At 39.2% G+C, this 16695-nt stretch overlaps 1 protein-coding gene across 7 annotated transcripts in view; it reads right to left on the reverse strand.

Annotated features, from left to right (window-relative positions):
- The window catches only part of LOC132788600 (IQ motif and SEC7 domain-containing protein 1), a 47919-nt gene that overhangs the window by 3982 nt on the left and 27242 nt on the right, over window positions 1–16695 (reverse strand). For 2 of the 7 annotated variants that reach the window (XM_060796086.1, XM_060796091.1), the window contains exons 2-3: window positions 4448–5023; window positions 1280–1776 (exon numbers count right to left, since the gene is read on the reverse strand). In XM_060796086.1, coding sequence (XP_060652069.1) covers window positions 1280–1776; window positions 4448–5023 — 1073 coding nt within the window. Of the gene's footprint in view, window positions 1–1279; window positions 1777–3956; window positions 4001–4447; window positions 5024–5128; window positions 5182–8509; window positions 9420–12735; window positions 13130–16695 lie in introns of those variants that run through there. The other 5 variants (XM_060796089.1, XM_060796087.1, XM_060796090.1 and 2 more) reach the window with 5 other exon arrangements.

Below are 16695 nucleotides of genomic sequence, written 5' to 3' on the forward strand. Positions count from 1 at the left end.
CTTAGGAAACTCCTAAATAAATTTTAAAAATTATCAAAAAGATATTGTAATTTCTATAAATAAGTGCCTAGGTCAAAACTAGGTTTATTCGTTTTGATAATAAACACATTGTAAACATAAACTTGATAGCCGTAATCCTCCAGAGTCTACAAGGATTATGTTTCTATTAAAATACTCAATCAATGTCAGTCCCACTTTGTGAAAACACAAATTAATAAAAGTACAACCAAGCTTTGACTCTAATAAAAACTTTACTTTACTATTCCAAAAAATGAACAATCGAATAAGCAGGCTCTTAAAAAAAATTGTAAAAATATCAAAAAGATATTGTAATTTCTATAAATAATTGCCTAGGCCAAAAGTAGGTTTATTCGTTTTGATAATAAACACATTCTAAACATAAAATTGATAGCCGTAATTCTCTGTAGTTTACAGGAATTAATTCTCTAATAAAATACTCCATCAATGTCAGTCCCCCTTTGGGAAAACAGCAAGTGAGAAAGCTACAGCTAAGCTTTGACTGCAATAGACCCTTTACTTTATATTAAATGACTTTCAATGTTCGCATATCGAATTTTATTTCGACTACAAATACTTCATTAATGCATTCTAAATGTTTACAGAAGCAATTCAACTAAAAAAAGTGTAAAAAAAAGGTGCTGTCAATGTTAAGTTGTCATTCTTCACAATTATTTAGTATTACAATATTTTAATCAGTTCTCCGCTTTTTCCTTTGAAAATCGTAATTTATGTTCCACACTTTCTTTTACTTTAAATCAAATTGTTTGTTATGCTCCTTACTTAGTTTTATTCGAATTCAATTTGTTTGTTACTGTGTTTTACTTTAATTCAATTTAAATTTAAGAATAAAATGTCAAATTGACTGCAGTCTCTTATTTCTTTTCTGTAAACAGTTCCACTTCAAAACCTTTATAATCTATTATTCTAACTACTTCGTATCACCGCCTTTGCATATTAAATGTTACAAAATTCCAAACGCAATTTCTAGATAGTTCCGTATTAAGTTATTATCGATTACTCCATGCTTATCGTATTTAGTGCATATCTCATAGTCGAGCCCACTATAGCTTCACTTATTTTATGGTGGCATGATATTCAAAGCGTAGCCAAAATACTCGTACCAAATTCCAGGCAAAACAAAGAAGTTAACAATGACTCAGCGTTAGATAAGAAACGTGCACTGAACTGAGGCAATATTTGGTTGAAAGTCGCAAGAGAATTCTCTCACTCTAAATCAATTTAAGTTCACATCTCTCACCTGATTGACTGCGTGGAATGGGACTGCAATCCAGCTGGCGTCTCTCTCGCATGGACATCGATCGCGTCGGAGGTGTCCGCGATAATCCTGGCGAGGCGGCTCCTGGAGGACCCGCCATGATGGTCACACGTGGCTGTTGCTGTCCCGCAGCTGCAGCTGCTGCTGCTTGTTGTTGCTGCTGTTGTTGCTGTTGTTGTTGCTGTTGCTGCTGTTCGAGCTGAGATTCTGTGGTACTGCCATAGGCAGATGAGAGCGAAGCATTCGCTGAACCCGCGCTCTCCTCGGCCAGCGTCATGCTGGAGGCGGTGACAACCATGCGGCGACTGAGACGCTTCTCGGCTTTGGCCATCGCTGTGATCGAGGCGAACTTCTTCACCATCATGTAGTGTCGAAAGGCGCGCTGAATCGTCACGGCTGCATTGCGCGCCCGAACGCCGCCGTACTTGCGTTCCAGCAGCTCGATCTGTTTGTCCAGCAGATCCTGTGATAGCTCGTAGCTGCAGTTAGAGAATACACGGAAAATATGTTATTGAAAATGCTTAATCAGAGACTTTTGCGTTGGGAAATATGCGCATAACTGCGGAGCGAGTCTCCAAGTTTGCCCGATTCGAGTCGCCAAAGTTGCGACTCGTCACTTGATAAGATATCGTTTGTCGTCTATTTGAGCGTCGTGTGAGTATCTTTACCCAAACACACACACACACCACAGTTCGACCTGATTAAAAATGTTGCCACGAGCAACGAAAAACCTAGAGAGAGGTTCCTCCCCTCTGAATTTGCTTATGGCCATAAACAGTTTCCCCATTTTTATTTTGCTTTAATATTGCGCATTTCGATGGGAGATGGAGATAGCAGAAAAAAAAGCCACCTGGTAGTCATATTTGCGAGTGATATTAATTAGCAGTTATACAGATGGTCTCCAAGATATCTGCTTTAAAAAAACACACTGAGATATTCCCGCTGGAAGCATCTTTTTCTCTTACTCTCTTTGAGGTCATTGGCAGTTGAGTTTATCACGAGTTTTTCAAGCATCAAACAAAACTGTTCTGTTCAGAGATCTCTGAGTATCATATTTGCATGATTGATTGCTGATAAAGTGAGGGAAGTACCATACAAGTTAAAAGAATATTACTAATAAAGCGAACTAAATGAGTTCGGAGGAATAGCTGATATCATAGTTATTAAGATGATAGTAACATTAAAACATATGTAGGATTTTCCAGAAAGAATGCTGACAATGTTTTTACATGCTAAATTAAGAAAGCTGTGCTTTAAGAAACCTTATTTCTATAGAAGAAAATGAGTTTAATTTAAACGATGAATCAGTAAAGAATAATATTTAGTTTGGGAGTTCGTAAAGAACGAAGAAATAACCTTAAATGATTAATTAATCCATAAAAACTATATTTTAATAAGCTTCATCGTTATCGAATGAAGAAAGTTTTTCAATGAATCGAATAATCCATAAAGAATTGATTTTAGTTTGAGAGGTCATTAAGAATGACATTTGCAATAAATTGGTATTACAAGCGCTTGAATAAGTTATATGTAAAATATTTTACAAAGATGAAGAAAGTGCTATAGTTAATGGATTAATCCATAAAGAATAAAATGTAGTTTGGGAATGAAAAAGAAATCTTAAATGATCAATTAGTTCATAAAGAATATATTTCAGTTTGAGAAATTGTTAAGAAAGAAGAAATAGCATCAAATGATGAATTAATCCATAAAGAATCTATCTAAATTATATAGATAGTTAAGAACGAAAAAAGTCGCTTCAAAATTTGCAGTTGAATAAGTTAGATATCAAATATTTTACGAAGATGAAGAAAGTTAATGGATTAATCCATAAAGAATAAAATGAAGTTTGGAAGTTTGTAAAGAATGAAAAAGAAATCTTAAATGATCAATTAGTTCATAAAGAATATATTTCAGTTTGAGAAATTGTTAAGAAAGAAGAAATAGCATCAAATGATGAATTAATCCATAAAGAATCTATCTAAATTATATAGATAGTTAAGAACGAAAAAAGTCGCTTCAAAATTTGCAGTTGAATAAGTTAGATATCAAATATTTTACGAAGATGAAGAAAGTTAATGGATTAATCCATAAAGAATAAAATGAAGTTTGGAAGTTTGTAAAGAATGAAAAAGAAATCTTAAATGATCAATTAGTTCATAAAGAATATATTTCAGTTTGAGAAATTGTAAAGAATGTTGAAATCGTATTAAATAATGGATTAATCCGTAAAGAACATATTTCAATTTGAGAGATCGTTAAGAATGGAAACAGCCTCTTAAGCATTTGCAATTATTTTTGCTATTATAAGCTGACCAACTGCCTGAATATTAAAATGAATGTAAAATATTTTACGAATATGAGGAATGTACTTCAATTAATAGGATAGTCCAAATAGAGTAAAATGGTATTCAGCAGTGGGATAAAATCGAAGAAAGAGCCTTAAAAGTGTGCAATAAATAGTTATTATAAACTATCAAAATGCTTTTATAAAATAGAGATGTAAAATATTTTACTCAAGTTATAACAAAGCAATGTAACTAGTAAAATTGTCTAAATAGTTTATCTTTATGTGCAAGAAAAGATTTATGAAGAAAGTACACGTTAAGGAAATCTGTAATCACTTTCAAAGATCAGCTTTAAAGACTTTTCTTCATACCTGCAGACAACGATTCTGAGTGAAAACATCTGCGTCGCATTATCATTTGATAATTGCAAGCAGAGACCTGTTTTCCTGGGCAGCTGAAAATGCGTTATTGCTGAACAATGAACAAAGATAAACTAGCTTGCAAAAGAGAATTTGCTTTTGGCTAGGAAAAACAGCTGAGATTGTATTACAGTAGCCAGAGAGAGAGAATTAAGGCCAAGCAACTCGTTGTTGCTCGTAAAAAAGTCAGCTGTCAACTGAGTGCCAAATATTTACATTCCAAGCTGCTAATGTGCGTCAGTTCCTAATCTTGGCTGGGATCGTGTGAGTGGGTGGGTGATTATATATGTACATATATACATATATACTACATATGATACTCTACTCTGCTTATCAGTTGGATGTGCCGCAAAGGACAAAGTCCAAAGTCGTTAGCAAGACAGTTTGGATGGCTCATTGCTCATTGGATAGATAATCGATCACAATTTGAATGGAATACTTACGCTGATTGGGCGCGCGTTCGCTTGAGAACATCGCCTCCATTGCGTATGGAGTTCTTTTTGTGCATATTCTGTTGCTGTTGCTGCTGCAGCTGCAGTTGCTGCAACTGTTGCTGCTGCTGTTGCTGCAACACCATAGCGCCAGCAGCCGAACCGGCGCCGGTGCCAACGCCGCTGCCCGCAATGACGACAGCGCCGCCGTGATGATGATGATGCCCATGGTGATAATGATGGTGATAGTGCCCAGCACTGCCCACAGATGGCGCTGCCTGCACTTGCATATAATGCTGTTGCAGTTGATGTTGTTGCTGTTGTTGTTGCTGCTGTTGTTGTTGCTGATGGCACGTGGGATACTGTTGTATCTGGTAGATCATCTGCGGATGTTGAGGCGCGGGATAGTTGATGGTGGCAGCCGAGTTGTGCCCCCCGGCCCCCGCATAATGATTCTGCAGATAAACATAGCCACCGACGCTATCCGTGGTCGATGTGGAGCCGTGACCTCCTCCAGTTGACGATATTGGCGCACCCGCCAAATCGTACTGTGTGGAGCCGCTGCGCTCGATGCTCTTCTGGGGAAAGCTGCAAAGATTAGAATACAAAAAATAGATTAGTTTAGTTTAGGGTAAATTGGCAGAGTGAGAGTGAGAAGTTGAGGGCAGCAGCAACAGCTTTTGTTATGCATACCTTTCGCCAATTATAAAACCCGAAATGCAAATGATCATTTTGGAAAAATATTCTATGGGTTTGGTTTAACACACACACATTAACACATCTAAAATATATATACACGCACTACAGTTATGGTGCGAGTTAATCACAATAAAAATGTCGGAATAAATATTCAAATTCAAATTGAGTTTCGTGAGTTTTGTGTTTACGGTTTGACCGATCACAGGAAGCACTCAAAGCGGAGTCTACACAACTCTCGATTCTCAAGCGGAAGAAGAAGAAGAGTTTCGATTCTCAAGCGGAAGAAATCGTTCGTCGCGTCGTCGCCCAGCAACGGTCGCGTTTCAACTAAACCGAGAGACATCGCTTCGAGCTCGACAAGCTGCTCAAAAAAGGCCTAAACGTGTTTTTCATTTGTGTGTGTGTGTGTGTGCACACATACTATATATATTGTGTATGTATTAGTATGCCATGCCAGCTGCCTACGCATCGAGCAGAAATGCATCTGTTTTGTTTTTGAGCTCAACAATTGTTGTTGTTGCTACCCTTGCGAAGCCATAGACAACAATACAACGAGAAAACACTGAAGAAGATCCTCCTAAGCGTAAAAGGATCCCTTTCAAAAATGAAACCCAAAAAAAATCCTAAAGCAGTGATGGAGGCGGGGGAAGGGGCAGGGAGAAGTGTCAGTGCCATATGTCGACTGGATCAGCGTTAACATCCATCCACTCTCTGTATAGGAAATGATTAGCTAACGATGACAAACACACACACCGAGAATTCCCCTAGACACAAAGATTGCAGTTCAGCGACAGATCTTCAAGAATATGTTGTGGCAATTAAAAGGGAGAAAGTGCTGAGCTGAGTTAGATTAACAACAACATTGCATTGGAAATGGAAACGGAAAAGAAAAGTGATTATTAGATTGATAGATTGAAGCATAATATATGCCTTGGAAAATGGAAAAGAAAATTGATTATGAGATTGTAAACACCACTGAGAAGAGGTGAGGATTGATCAAGAATACAAGATAAAAAGCCAGATTTGTAGATGTGCATAAATATCATACTTTGGAGTAACATAATATCAAAGAATACGGTAATGATTTATTCATTTTCATTACAGCCGATGTAATATGTTTATAAGAGATCTTAACTCGATGCAAATCAGATGTAAATAAATGGAATTCAAATTGAATTCAAATTGAATATAATAATAATAGTTCGAATTCCATATGACTTAATGGAGTGAAAGAAAATAGATACTTGTTCTATATAAACATTATTATTTAAAAACACAATATTGTTGAACTAAAAAAACTATTCTATATAGTCAAAAATTTCACATACCACATTTTGGTAATCTCAAGAATTTTAAATTTTAATCGCTGTATAGAACAACAAAATTCTTAAGATTACTAAAATGTTGTATGTGACATATTGGACTATAAAGAATAGAGCTCAAAATCTTAAAGTTCAACAATTTTGTGTTTTTTTTTAAATAAATTAAATCGCTGTATATAATATAAAGTCCTTAAAATAAGTAAAATATAGTAAAAGAACCTTTTGACTAAAGAAAAAAGAACTGAATATCTTTAAGTTGTGAGAATTTCAGGACCATAATAACTAGAAATGAAAAATCCTTAACTATTTAACATTTGTTTCTCTCTTTTTCTCAAGCGTTTCCTTTGATCTATACAAAATTTTACCGCTTTAACTAGACTCATCCTAAACATTTCTTGCTACCGATTGAAACGTTAAAAGTTCCCACATCAGTTAATATTTATACTCTATAATTTCAGATTTCCTTTACAAATAAATCTATAATTATTTCCTTTAATTATTTCCCGACCGTTAAAACCCTGCGCTACTGCGTCTAAATAATTGATTATGTGATTCGTATAGCGCTGAAGCAATTTGAAACATGGCTCAGTTGGTGGCCTAATAGGTTTTTGGCCGTGGCTAAAACGCAATCAGTTAGAGCATTCGATGCACAAAACCAAAAACATAAAAATGAAATGAAGAATCTCGAACAATGCGCAGCTGCATTTTGCACCCAGCGAGCAACACAAACAGGATTGAAGGATAACGAGGCAGGAAAACACGCACAATACGATTTTTCAAAAGGGGCGAGTGAATACAAGAATATTCGAGTATGAATACGAATACGAATACGAGTTTTATCCTTGTTCGATTGTTTTGTCCTCTTTCTCTTTTTGCTTTTTTGCCAGGTTGAGGAATAATGCACCTGGCGAACAATCCATCCCCGGGTTGTCCTTACAGAGCAGGTAGAGCAACAACAACTTGCTCTTGTTGTTATTGTTGCCAGCCAAGCAACTTGCCACACAGTTTTTCTCCCTCTCTCTCTCTCTGTCTTGTGCAACGATTTAAGTGCTTTGCGAGTCCTGCTTGAAAATTGAGTCGACGTCCAAGTGAAAAAGAAGAAAACATCTGCCACACGTCGCCACTAATTGTTTGCTGCTGCACATGTGTCCAGCTGTTTGTTTGCCTCCAGCTCAAGCTGTATTTGTAGCTGTATCTCTTGGATACGATTGTATCTTGCGGCCAGCGACGTCACTGACACACTGCGCTTTGCGCCGCGAGCCACAAAACTTTGTCCGTTCCTCTGCCCTAAGGCACTTCCTCGCACACTTCCTCAGTGGCTGTTTGATATGCAACAAGTGTCGTCGTCGTCGGCCTTTTGACGTTGCGACTTGCGTGACCTGACGTCGACGTCGGCGACCGCCTTTAAGCAAAGCGCACCCGTAATTGTTATTGATTTTACATTAGTGTTCGTTTTTGAGGTCTTATGTTTTATGGAGTGTGCCACATTAAGAACCAAACAAACAAATGAAAAGGCCAGACAGCTGACAGACAGACAAACAGACATACAAAAAAAAGTGACAGGGAAACCCAGTGCAAAGGTGCGAGACTTTTAGTTTTCATTTTAAACTGAAGCCAACACGAAGCAGTCTAAGTAATAGACTCTATTTAAATGTATGTGTTAAGTCAACTTATTGCATTTGACTTTGACACATTACAAATTCATTTTACGTCTTTCAACAGCTTTTAATTAACTAAATTTGTAAGTAATGCCTGCCTCTACATACATTTCTTATTGAGAACTAACAGCGCTGTTAGCTTAACAGCAGCTTAGCATTTTCTGTTACAGCCCAAAAGTATGCAACGTTTTAGTTGCATTTCATTTCACGCAGCGAAGACACGTTCCAGTGTTAATGAAACGCATTGGAAATGGAACGAACATACCAAAGCACAGGCGATAACAGGCTTTTTAATGCATCGTAAATACTTTTAACTGCCGTTCGAGGCAAATCCGCAGACCGATAACGATAAGCTCGGTGGTAGGCTGGGTAGCCTACATCTTTGTGGCGCTTACCTGACGGCCGTCACATGGTGCGAGGTGTGTGTCTGCGTCTCCTTGTGGCGCGTCGACAGACTGACCACGGTCACGTGCCGCGTCGCTGTGCGCACCACACGCCGCACTCGACTCCGACCATCGCCGACAACAACAACAATCGGCGGCGGCTTCTTTTCGCTGTCGTATTGCAAAAAGGATTCGCCGCCGCTGTCATCGAGATTCGCGGGCACAGGAAGATGCCTGCGATTGTTGTTGTTGTGGCTGCTGTGATGATGGTGGTGGTTGTTGTTGTTGCTACTGCTGCTGCTGGTCTTGGACATGATCGTTGGAACGGGAGATTGAAACAGCGACGTTGTTTCTTTCGCATTCGTTGCGTTTCACACACACACACACTTCACAATTGAAAAAGACACAGAGACAGACAAGGGGCAGGGAATTGGAGGGGGCGTGGTTTGACTACACTTTCGCCTTCACTTTCCGTAGGTTTTTGTTTGTTTGTTTGACTTTGACTCGAGAGTCGAGTTGAGTTTGTTGTTGTTATTTGTCGTTGTTGTGTTATTGCGGTTTCTTTTGCTTTCGTTTCATTCAGTTGCAAATTGACTTGTTGTTTTCGATTATAATTTATTGTTCTTGCTTTCGTTTTAATTTATGTACATATCTTATTGATATTTGTTGTTGATTGTGGTATTTTTTGATGTACTCTTCTTTGATTTCTTTGCCATTTTATCTTTGGTTTAGTTATGGAATCCATTCGTTACTTCTTCCCTCTCACTCTCCCGTTTGGCTGTCTACATTTTGTTTGTAGATAACGTTTGTTGTGTTTTTTTTTTCTTTCTTTTTTCCGAGGTATGCTAAGCGATAATATTAATAAATTAATTTTAGCTACACATTCCACACACGCGTTTTACTATCTTTTTGCGCATTGCGTAGCCCAACCATAAACATTAGCTGCAACAACAGCAACAGCAACAATTGTGAACGCCCTTCAAAAAATGGCTGTAATAAAGCAACAACATTGACACACACACGAAACACTGAGAGCGAGAGAGAGACAGAGACAGAGAGTCATGGGATGACAATCGCTAATGAAGCAAAGTGGGTAGCGTGACACTTGCAAAATGTTATAGTTGCTTGTTGTTGTTGTTGTGGAAGAGCGAGTGAGTAAGAGTGAGATGGAGAGTTGCAAGCTCTCTTCTCGGCGCATTCAATCAGCTTTGTAGCTTTTTTAGGTCAGCGATCGCAAGTAAAAGTCGCATAGCTAGAAAATATATGAAATGAAACCGAGCGAGCGAGCGAGCGACTTGACAAGTGCCAAGTAAACAAATAAATATTCAAATTGAATGCGAATACACGCACACCAACACACACACACATGCACATGTCAGGGATGTGAACAGTTGGCATCCGTCTGCACTAATCGAAAGCTTTGGCGAGAAAGCTCTTTGGCAGTGTGCCCAGTCCCCCAATCCCCCAGTTGTGTGACCTGATCCACTTAAATAAATCCATAAGTCATATGGAAATTTACGTGAGAAGATTTATCAATGGCAAACGCGACACAAACAAAACAATGGCGCATTGAAAGGGAAAAATATTCGTTTGTTTTTATGGTATATTGTCAGACAAGATCAAGATCGCTATAAAATGTAAATTGAGAATACTCTCGAATCCAAAAAAAATAGAAACAATATAAAAGTCAAAGTCGCCCCCGCACTTTCCACTCGTAAATCTGTTTGCGTCAAGTTCAAGAACCTTTCGAGACAATCCGTCAGTCAGAGAGTCTTGAGTGTCGCTCTTCTTCTTCTGCTTTTGGCTTTTATGTGAATATGATCACAAATGCTCGATGGGCATGATGTCTTCATCATTAGCGTAACGTCTTCTCCAATTCGTTACAATTGTGGCTAAACGCTGTCAATGTCTCATTTCGTCATTTCTTGTATTTGTTGTTGTTGTTGTTAGTCAGAAATCGAGACACGACAGCAAAAAGCTGAAAGCTGTTTAAGCCAACGAATTTCGCTGCCATTTCGATAAGCCAACAACCTCCCTACCTCCCTCCCTCTGTAAGTGTGTGTGTTTTTAGCCTTGCCTTGGATTCCACAACAAGTCATGGCATTATTGGCCAAAACAAGTCGCCTACAATCAAACAACAGTTGTTCTGTTCTACTCGGTTCTGTTCTCGGGGTGTGGAGAGCGGGGCGAGACGTGGGGCGAGGTTCGAGTCTCGACTGTGAGAATGCTGCCCCGAAAAACCCACTCACTGAAAATATCAAAGCCCAGCTTCGAATATATGTTTTATTATTTAGCAAACTATTGAGAAGCAGTTTCTGTTGTTGTTGTTGTTCTCAATGTTGTTGCTATTGTTGCCTAAAGCATTCAACTTGTTCTCGTTGCTGTTATTTTTTAGCATATTCTGAGAAAACACTTTTGTAATTGCAGTCTTAGTTTTAGTTGAACAAGTTTGCAGCGCTAACTTTTTAGCTTAAGAGTTCTTGGCTCCTTCGTAAAAAAAAAAATTGCTTTGGTTGGGTCGCGTTTTAATTTTCATTATGCTTTAAAGCTGGGCTGCATGCATCCGCCACAGTGCACGACAATAGCAAGTTGTTGTTGTTGTAGATAAAGCTGCCTTTGTTTTACAGGTGTTCCACTGCACGAGCAACAACAGCAACAGCGGCAGCGGCAGCAACTGCAGTTGCAATCAGCTACAAGTTTTCTTTGCTTGTATTGTATAATTATTTAATTTATAATTATTACACACACACACACGCGCGCCCATAGTTGAGAGAGAGAGAGAGGGAGCATTGCAGTTGGGTTCCACACAGTGTTTGTGGCCCGTGCTGCCAACGCTTTATTCACTTTCGTGTCATTAGTAACGGCGCAGCACGTAATCCAAAACTCTCTTTCGCTCTGCCGCTCTCACGCGTCACACTCACTTGTGCGCTCTCGCTCTCCCACTATTTGCTGCATGCGTCTGCAAGTGCAGGCAGCACTCGAAAATGAGCGGAAGAGGAAGTGGAAACACAATACTTCGTATGCAGCGTAATTGGTTGCCAAGTGGTTACACAAGCAAAAAACTAAATAAAGGAGAAGCACAACAAGCAGCGCAGCCACCACAACTAAGATCGCGCAACGACTGCGCGCGACGTTGTCAACTTCGTGACACAGCACGACAGACAGCTTTTATTATTGTTTTTGGGAAGCCAAGTAACGGTTAACAGTGCTTTCTCTGGCAACTGCAGGTCAGCTGCAGCTGCGCAGTGCGCACTCAAAAAATATCAGCTGTGAAGCTTTTGAGTGGCTGTCAAGTGAGCTGCAAGCTTTTACGTTGAGTAATGCCCAAAGGACGTTACGTTATTTCACAGCTGCAGCTGCACACTGCTCTCAGATCGCAAAGCTTTTGAGGGAATGTTGTGAATGCTGCTAGTTGAAAGAGACAGAGAGAGAGGGGAAGAGTGAGTTCACTCTAATAGCTTTAGTTGGGTGCTCTATGTGCTGTTGCTGTTGCTCTCAGTCAGTAGTCAGCACTTGCCCACAATTTCAATTAAAAAATGTGTAGCAGAAATTTCCAGTCGAGTCCACACACACACAAACACACACGAAGACAGACCGACAGTGGGACGCTTTGGACTTGTGTTTGCCGAAACGTAACGGGGCAGTGGCCGTGGCTGCTGCTTTGCTACTAGTGGCTGCTGCCGCTGTTGCTGCTATTCCCGCTGTCGACGCCTATTTCTGTAGTTGTTGCTGCTGCTGCGCTGCTTTTGTTGTTGCTGCTGTGTTTGTTGGCGGCACTATTGTTTTTGTGTGATACGCGCAGCAGAGAAAGGCGATTTTCTCTTTAATTATATTTTATTTTTTTACATTACAAAAAAATATTGTGTGCAATGCTGTTGTTTGTTTTTTTTTTTTTTTTTGGTTTCCGTTTTGTTTTGGTTTTTTGGGTTTTTCGTTTGCCGCTTGCTATTTGTTTTTATTGCTTTTGTATGGCAAAGAGGGAGCACACGACGATGTCAAATTAATAAACCGGCCCTGACTTGACAGCAGCCACAATCACAACGACATCGAGACATGGGGAATTACAACAACAACAACAACAACATCGGCTACAACAACATGAAGATGGCACACGCGTTGCCAAATCGTGAGCTGCGTGTTATGTGTAGATTTTGCAATTAATAATGTTGATGTTGTTGCTATTGTTGTTTTATTTCTCACTTTTTCAACACTCACTCACACTATCACAACTCACTCACAATTATTCAGCGAGACAAACTTTTGTTTGCAAATCAATTCGCGCGTTGCAAAAAATATTGTGTTATTCGATTTTGCAATTTTGTTGCTTGTTTTGCGTATGCAAAGTGGCAATAAGAGCAACAACAACAACACTGCTTCTGCCAACAATAAGCAATAAGCAATCCATTATTTTGTGACTAACACACAACACAACACAACCGAGCGAACCGAACCAAGTAAAATGTTAATGTTAATGTTAAAATGTTAGCAACAAAACGCACGATCGAGCAGCGCTTGAGACTGAGAGACGACGGACGTCGGACGTCAGACGACGTTTTGAATCGAGAAAAGCGCGCGCGCACGGGTTTCTCTACGTTGTGTTGTCTGTGCTCTGCTGCTGCTGCGGCCTGTCGCGACGAAACTTTGAGAGAGACTAATTTGGCCGAGCGAGGCGTGCAAGCTTCCAAGCCGTGAGTCGACTACACACGGTTCGTTTTGCTCTTTCTCCACTCTCTCGCTCTCTCGAGTATATGCGAGCAAGTGTATGAGTGAATGGTGCGAACGTATTGTTCACATGTGTGTGTGCTAGTTGTTGTGTTGTGGCTGCTGTATTATAAGCTGTTCTTTTCAATTTGATCTACCGAAAACAATTGGCAGTCTATAAACGAAACACTTGCAATAGTACGTCTATCATTCGCATACATACACACACACACACACACACATTCCTATACACCTGTATCTACGTCTATAAAGTCATAAGTGAGCATTGACGTACGTTGTACAGTGGGACTAATTGCAATTGCAAACTAATAGTTTTTAGCACTGAAAACAGCTGCAATGCGCCAGTTTATGGCTGATTTGTCAGCTTTAAATGCGTTTGCTTAAATTGAATAATTGAGGAAAAAGAGAGTAACAAATCGTATAATTCGATATACGTATGCTGCTGTAAAAAAAAGGTGTAAATTTGCATGCACACACATACACAAGCTCGCTCGCTTGCTCCTACATGTCCAAAAAAGCGAGCGATCACACAATAGCAACACAATTTGTGAGACAGTTGAAAACAGCTGCTCAGAGCAAACTCGATAACAACAACAATAACGATAACTGCAGTGGGAGAGCGGGAGAGCGCAAATGAATGAGTGCTGAGTGCCAAAAACACAAAAACAAAACCTATAGCAAAAGCAAAATGAAATAACGAGCACAAGTACCCAACGAGGCACACGAGCAAGCAAGCAAACATACAACAATAAGCTGCGCTTACGTTACGCTCAGGTGACTCACGACTCACCAACGAGTGAAGGGCGAAACGAAGGCGGCAGTGTAAGCGGGGGCGCTCTCTTTCGTTGTTGCTTGCTTTTTCGCTCCCTCTCTTTGGCGTATGTGGTGTTTTTGTGCATGTGCTGTACGACTATGAGTACGAATAGTACGAGTACATTATGGCCGCTGTAAACGCAAACTGTGAGGCACTTTTGGTAGTTAGTCGCTTGCGGCGGGCTACTAACAAAATGGGCTTCGTAATGGCTGACTGGGCTGGGGCCGGGGTCTGGGACTGAGACTGGGACTGCGAGACTGAGCCAAGCGTTAAGCGTAATGATGAGTGTATTCCACTGCATATGGATATACAGACATTTGTATGTGTGAGTGAGTGTGTGAACAACAAACCATTTATATCCGGACCTGCGGCCTGTTTTGACTTTTCATTGAAACTCGCTTGTTGCTGATGTTGTTGTTATTGTTGTTGTTGTCGGACGTTGCTGTCACTGGCATCGTTAAAAACTAAAGTCATAAAAACCAAAACTTGTGCCCACTGTGCCACACTCATTCACTGGCACACACACACACACATACACACACACACCTGCAAGCATAAACATGAGTTACAATACGACTATGTTTTGTATCTACTACTCTATGAGCAAGCTTGCAAGCAAGCTGCTTTGATGATGATATTAACGCATTAGGCACAAGGTACACAAAACCCATTTACCTTTTGCCTGACTTTGTCTCAGCTGTTATGAAACAATAAACAACATTCAGCGAATGATGACAAGCAACCACAACAACAAATAACTTCATGTGAGCGAGGGCTGCTCAATATAATTGCCACACCTAACGAGTCAGCTGCACTCACTCTAATTGCATGACAGACTGCACTAAATTCACTTTCAATGCATCATGTTTTTTTTTTTGTTGTTTTTTAATTCATTTTAATTTGGGTATTAAAATTCAGTTTAGTTCCCAGGTTTAATTCCTGTTGGTGTGCCTAATTATTGTATTGACTGTGAGAGACCCTTTAGTTATTTTCTCAAATTTTAAATACATTTATTTATATCCTAGTTTATTTTTCATAAAATATATAAAAGTAACACAAATTTCTGATCCGTAACCAAGGACTTTATATTTAAAGAAGATATAAAATGAGTATATTATTTTAGTAGTTATAGAATAAATTTAGAATAACTTAAGAAGATTCTAATTTTGACTCAAAATGAAATTTCTAGCTTTTTCTAAATATAACACTGTTTTATGGTCAATTTAGATTTAGAGCAACTTAAGAAATTTTTAATTTTGACTTATATTAATAAGAAATTTCTAGCTTTTTCTAAAAATAACACTTTTATATAGTTAATATACTTTTATAGTCAATATTTTTAGTCTAATCTATCTATCTATCTTTCTATCTTTTATTAAAAAGAAATTTCTCTCTTTTTTCTAAAAATAACACTTTTTTATGGTCATTAAACTTTTATAGGCAATATTTTCAGTCTAATCTCTAATGACAAAATTCAGTTTAATTTAGCTTGTCTCGCTCATTATTTAGTCTGTTCAATTATCGCCTACACCTTGTTAATGTACAATACTTTTTGTCTATTGACTTCGTAATAAATATATATCTAATCTTACAGAGGAACCCAAAAAAAAGTATCGATATGTTTACACGTCACTTGGCCAGTTCATTTAACTAATCTAATCTTATCGGGTTGTCCAAATATTTATACATTTCCATAACTACTTGAGCGGCCCGTGACTAGGCTTACTACATACAACATCGTCGTATACGAATCGTTTTGTATATTTCATTAGTAAACATAGCGAATGTAGTTACTAACTATGCGATTACGATTACGTTTACCGACTGTTTGCCTGTTGTTGACTTGACCTTAGGCGTCTGAACCCAATTTGTGGATAAATAAATGTATAAGCATATATACTATGCATATGGCTGTCAGCCCTGTACGATTGCGGGGCCAAAAAGACCTTCAAACCTCCCCAAAAAAAACAGAAAAAGGAAAAAATAAAGCTAAACACAATGATTGCGAGAGCTCGTCGCTTGCAACCCTCCACTACTGCCTCCTCCTGGGTCTTTCCTACCTTCAACTTGCGTGTCGCTGTCGTTGATTGCATTCGGTCGGTCATGGCTGCCACAGACTTTGCCAACTGACGACGATGGCGACGTTGACTTTGGGTGATTAGAAAGTGAACGCTGGGCTCCGAGCTGAGACAATGGCAAACAGAGAGAGAGGGACAAACACACACAGAAGAGAGGTGGATACGGTTAATGAAGCGTGCCCATCCAGAGTAGAGATGACTGTTAAAGCATTATGGAGCGTGGCATGTTTTATTTCTTCTTTTTTTTTGGGGTGGTTGCAAGAGGGAAGTACGCACATACTTAATTTACTCAGTGTTACCTAAGCTGTGAAATGGCATTATGTACTTTTCCGTTCGGTGCCCCTTTTTGCCCCCATCTCTAATCCGAAATTACAGCCAAAAGGTGAGACAAAGATCGCGACAAAAGGCGATAGGCGATCAGATTCACTCTCACTCTGACTCTTACGTTAACTCCGACTCGTCGGGCATTTAATTAAATGTGTAGCAAACACAGAGGCGCCAATAATGAAGATGAAGATGAGCAGCAACAATGACGAACCACAGCAGCCGCAGCCGCAGTGGCTGCCAGAGCGGCAATCACATCA

This window comes from Drosophila nasuta, chromosome 3 (genome assembly GCF_023558535.2).
Source record: "Drosophila nasuta strain 15112-1781.00 chromosome 3, ASM2355853v1, whole genome shotgun sequence".
NCBI classification, from domain to species: Eukaryota; Metazoa; Arthropoda; class Insecta; order Diptera; family Drosophilidae; genus Drosophila; species Drosophila nasuta.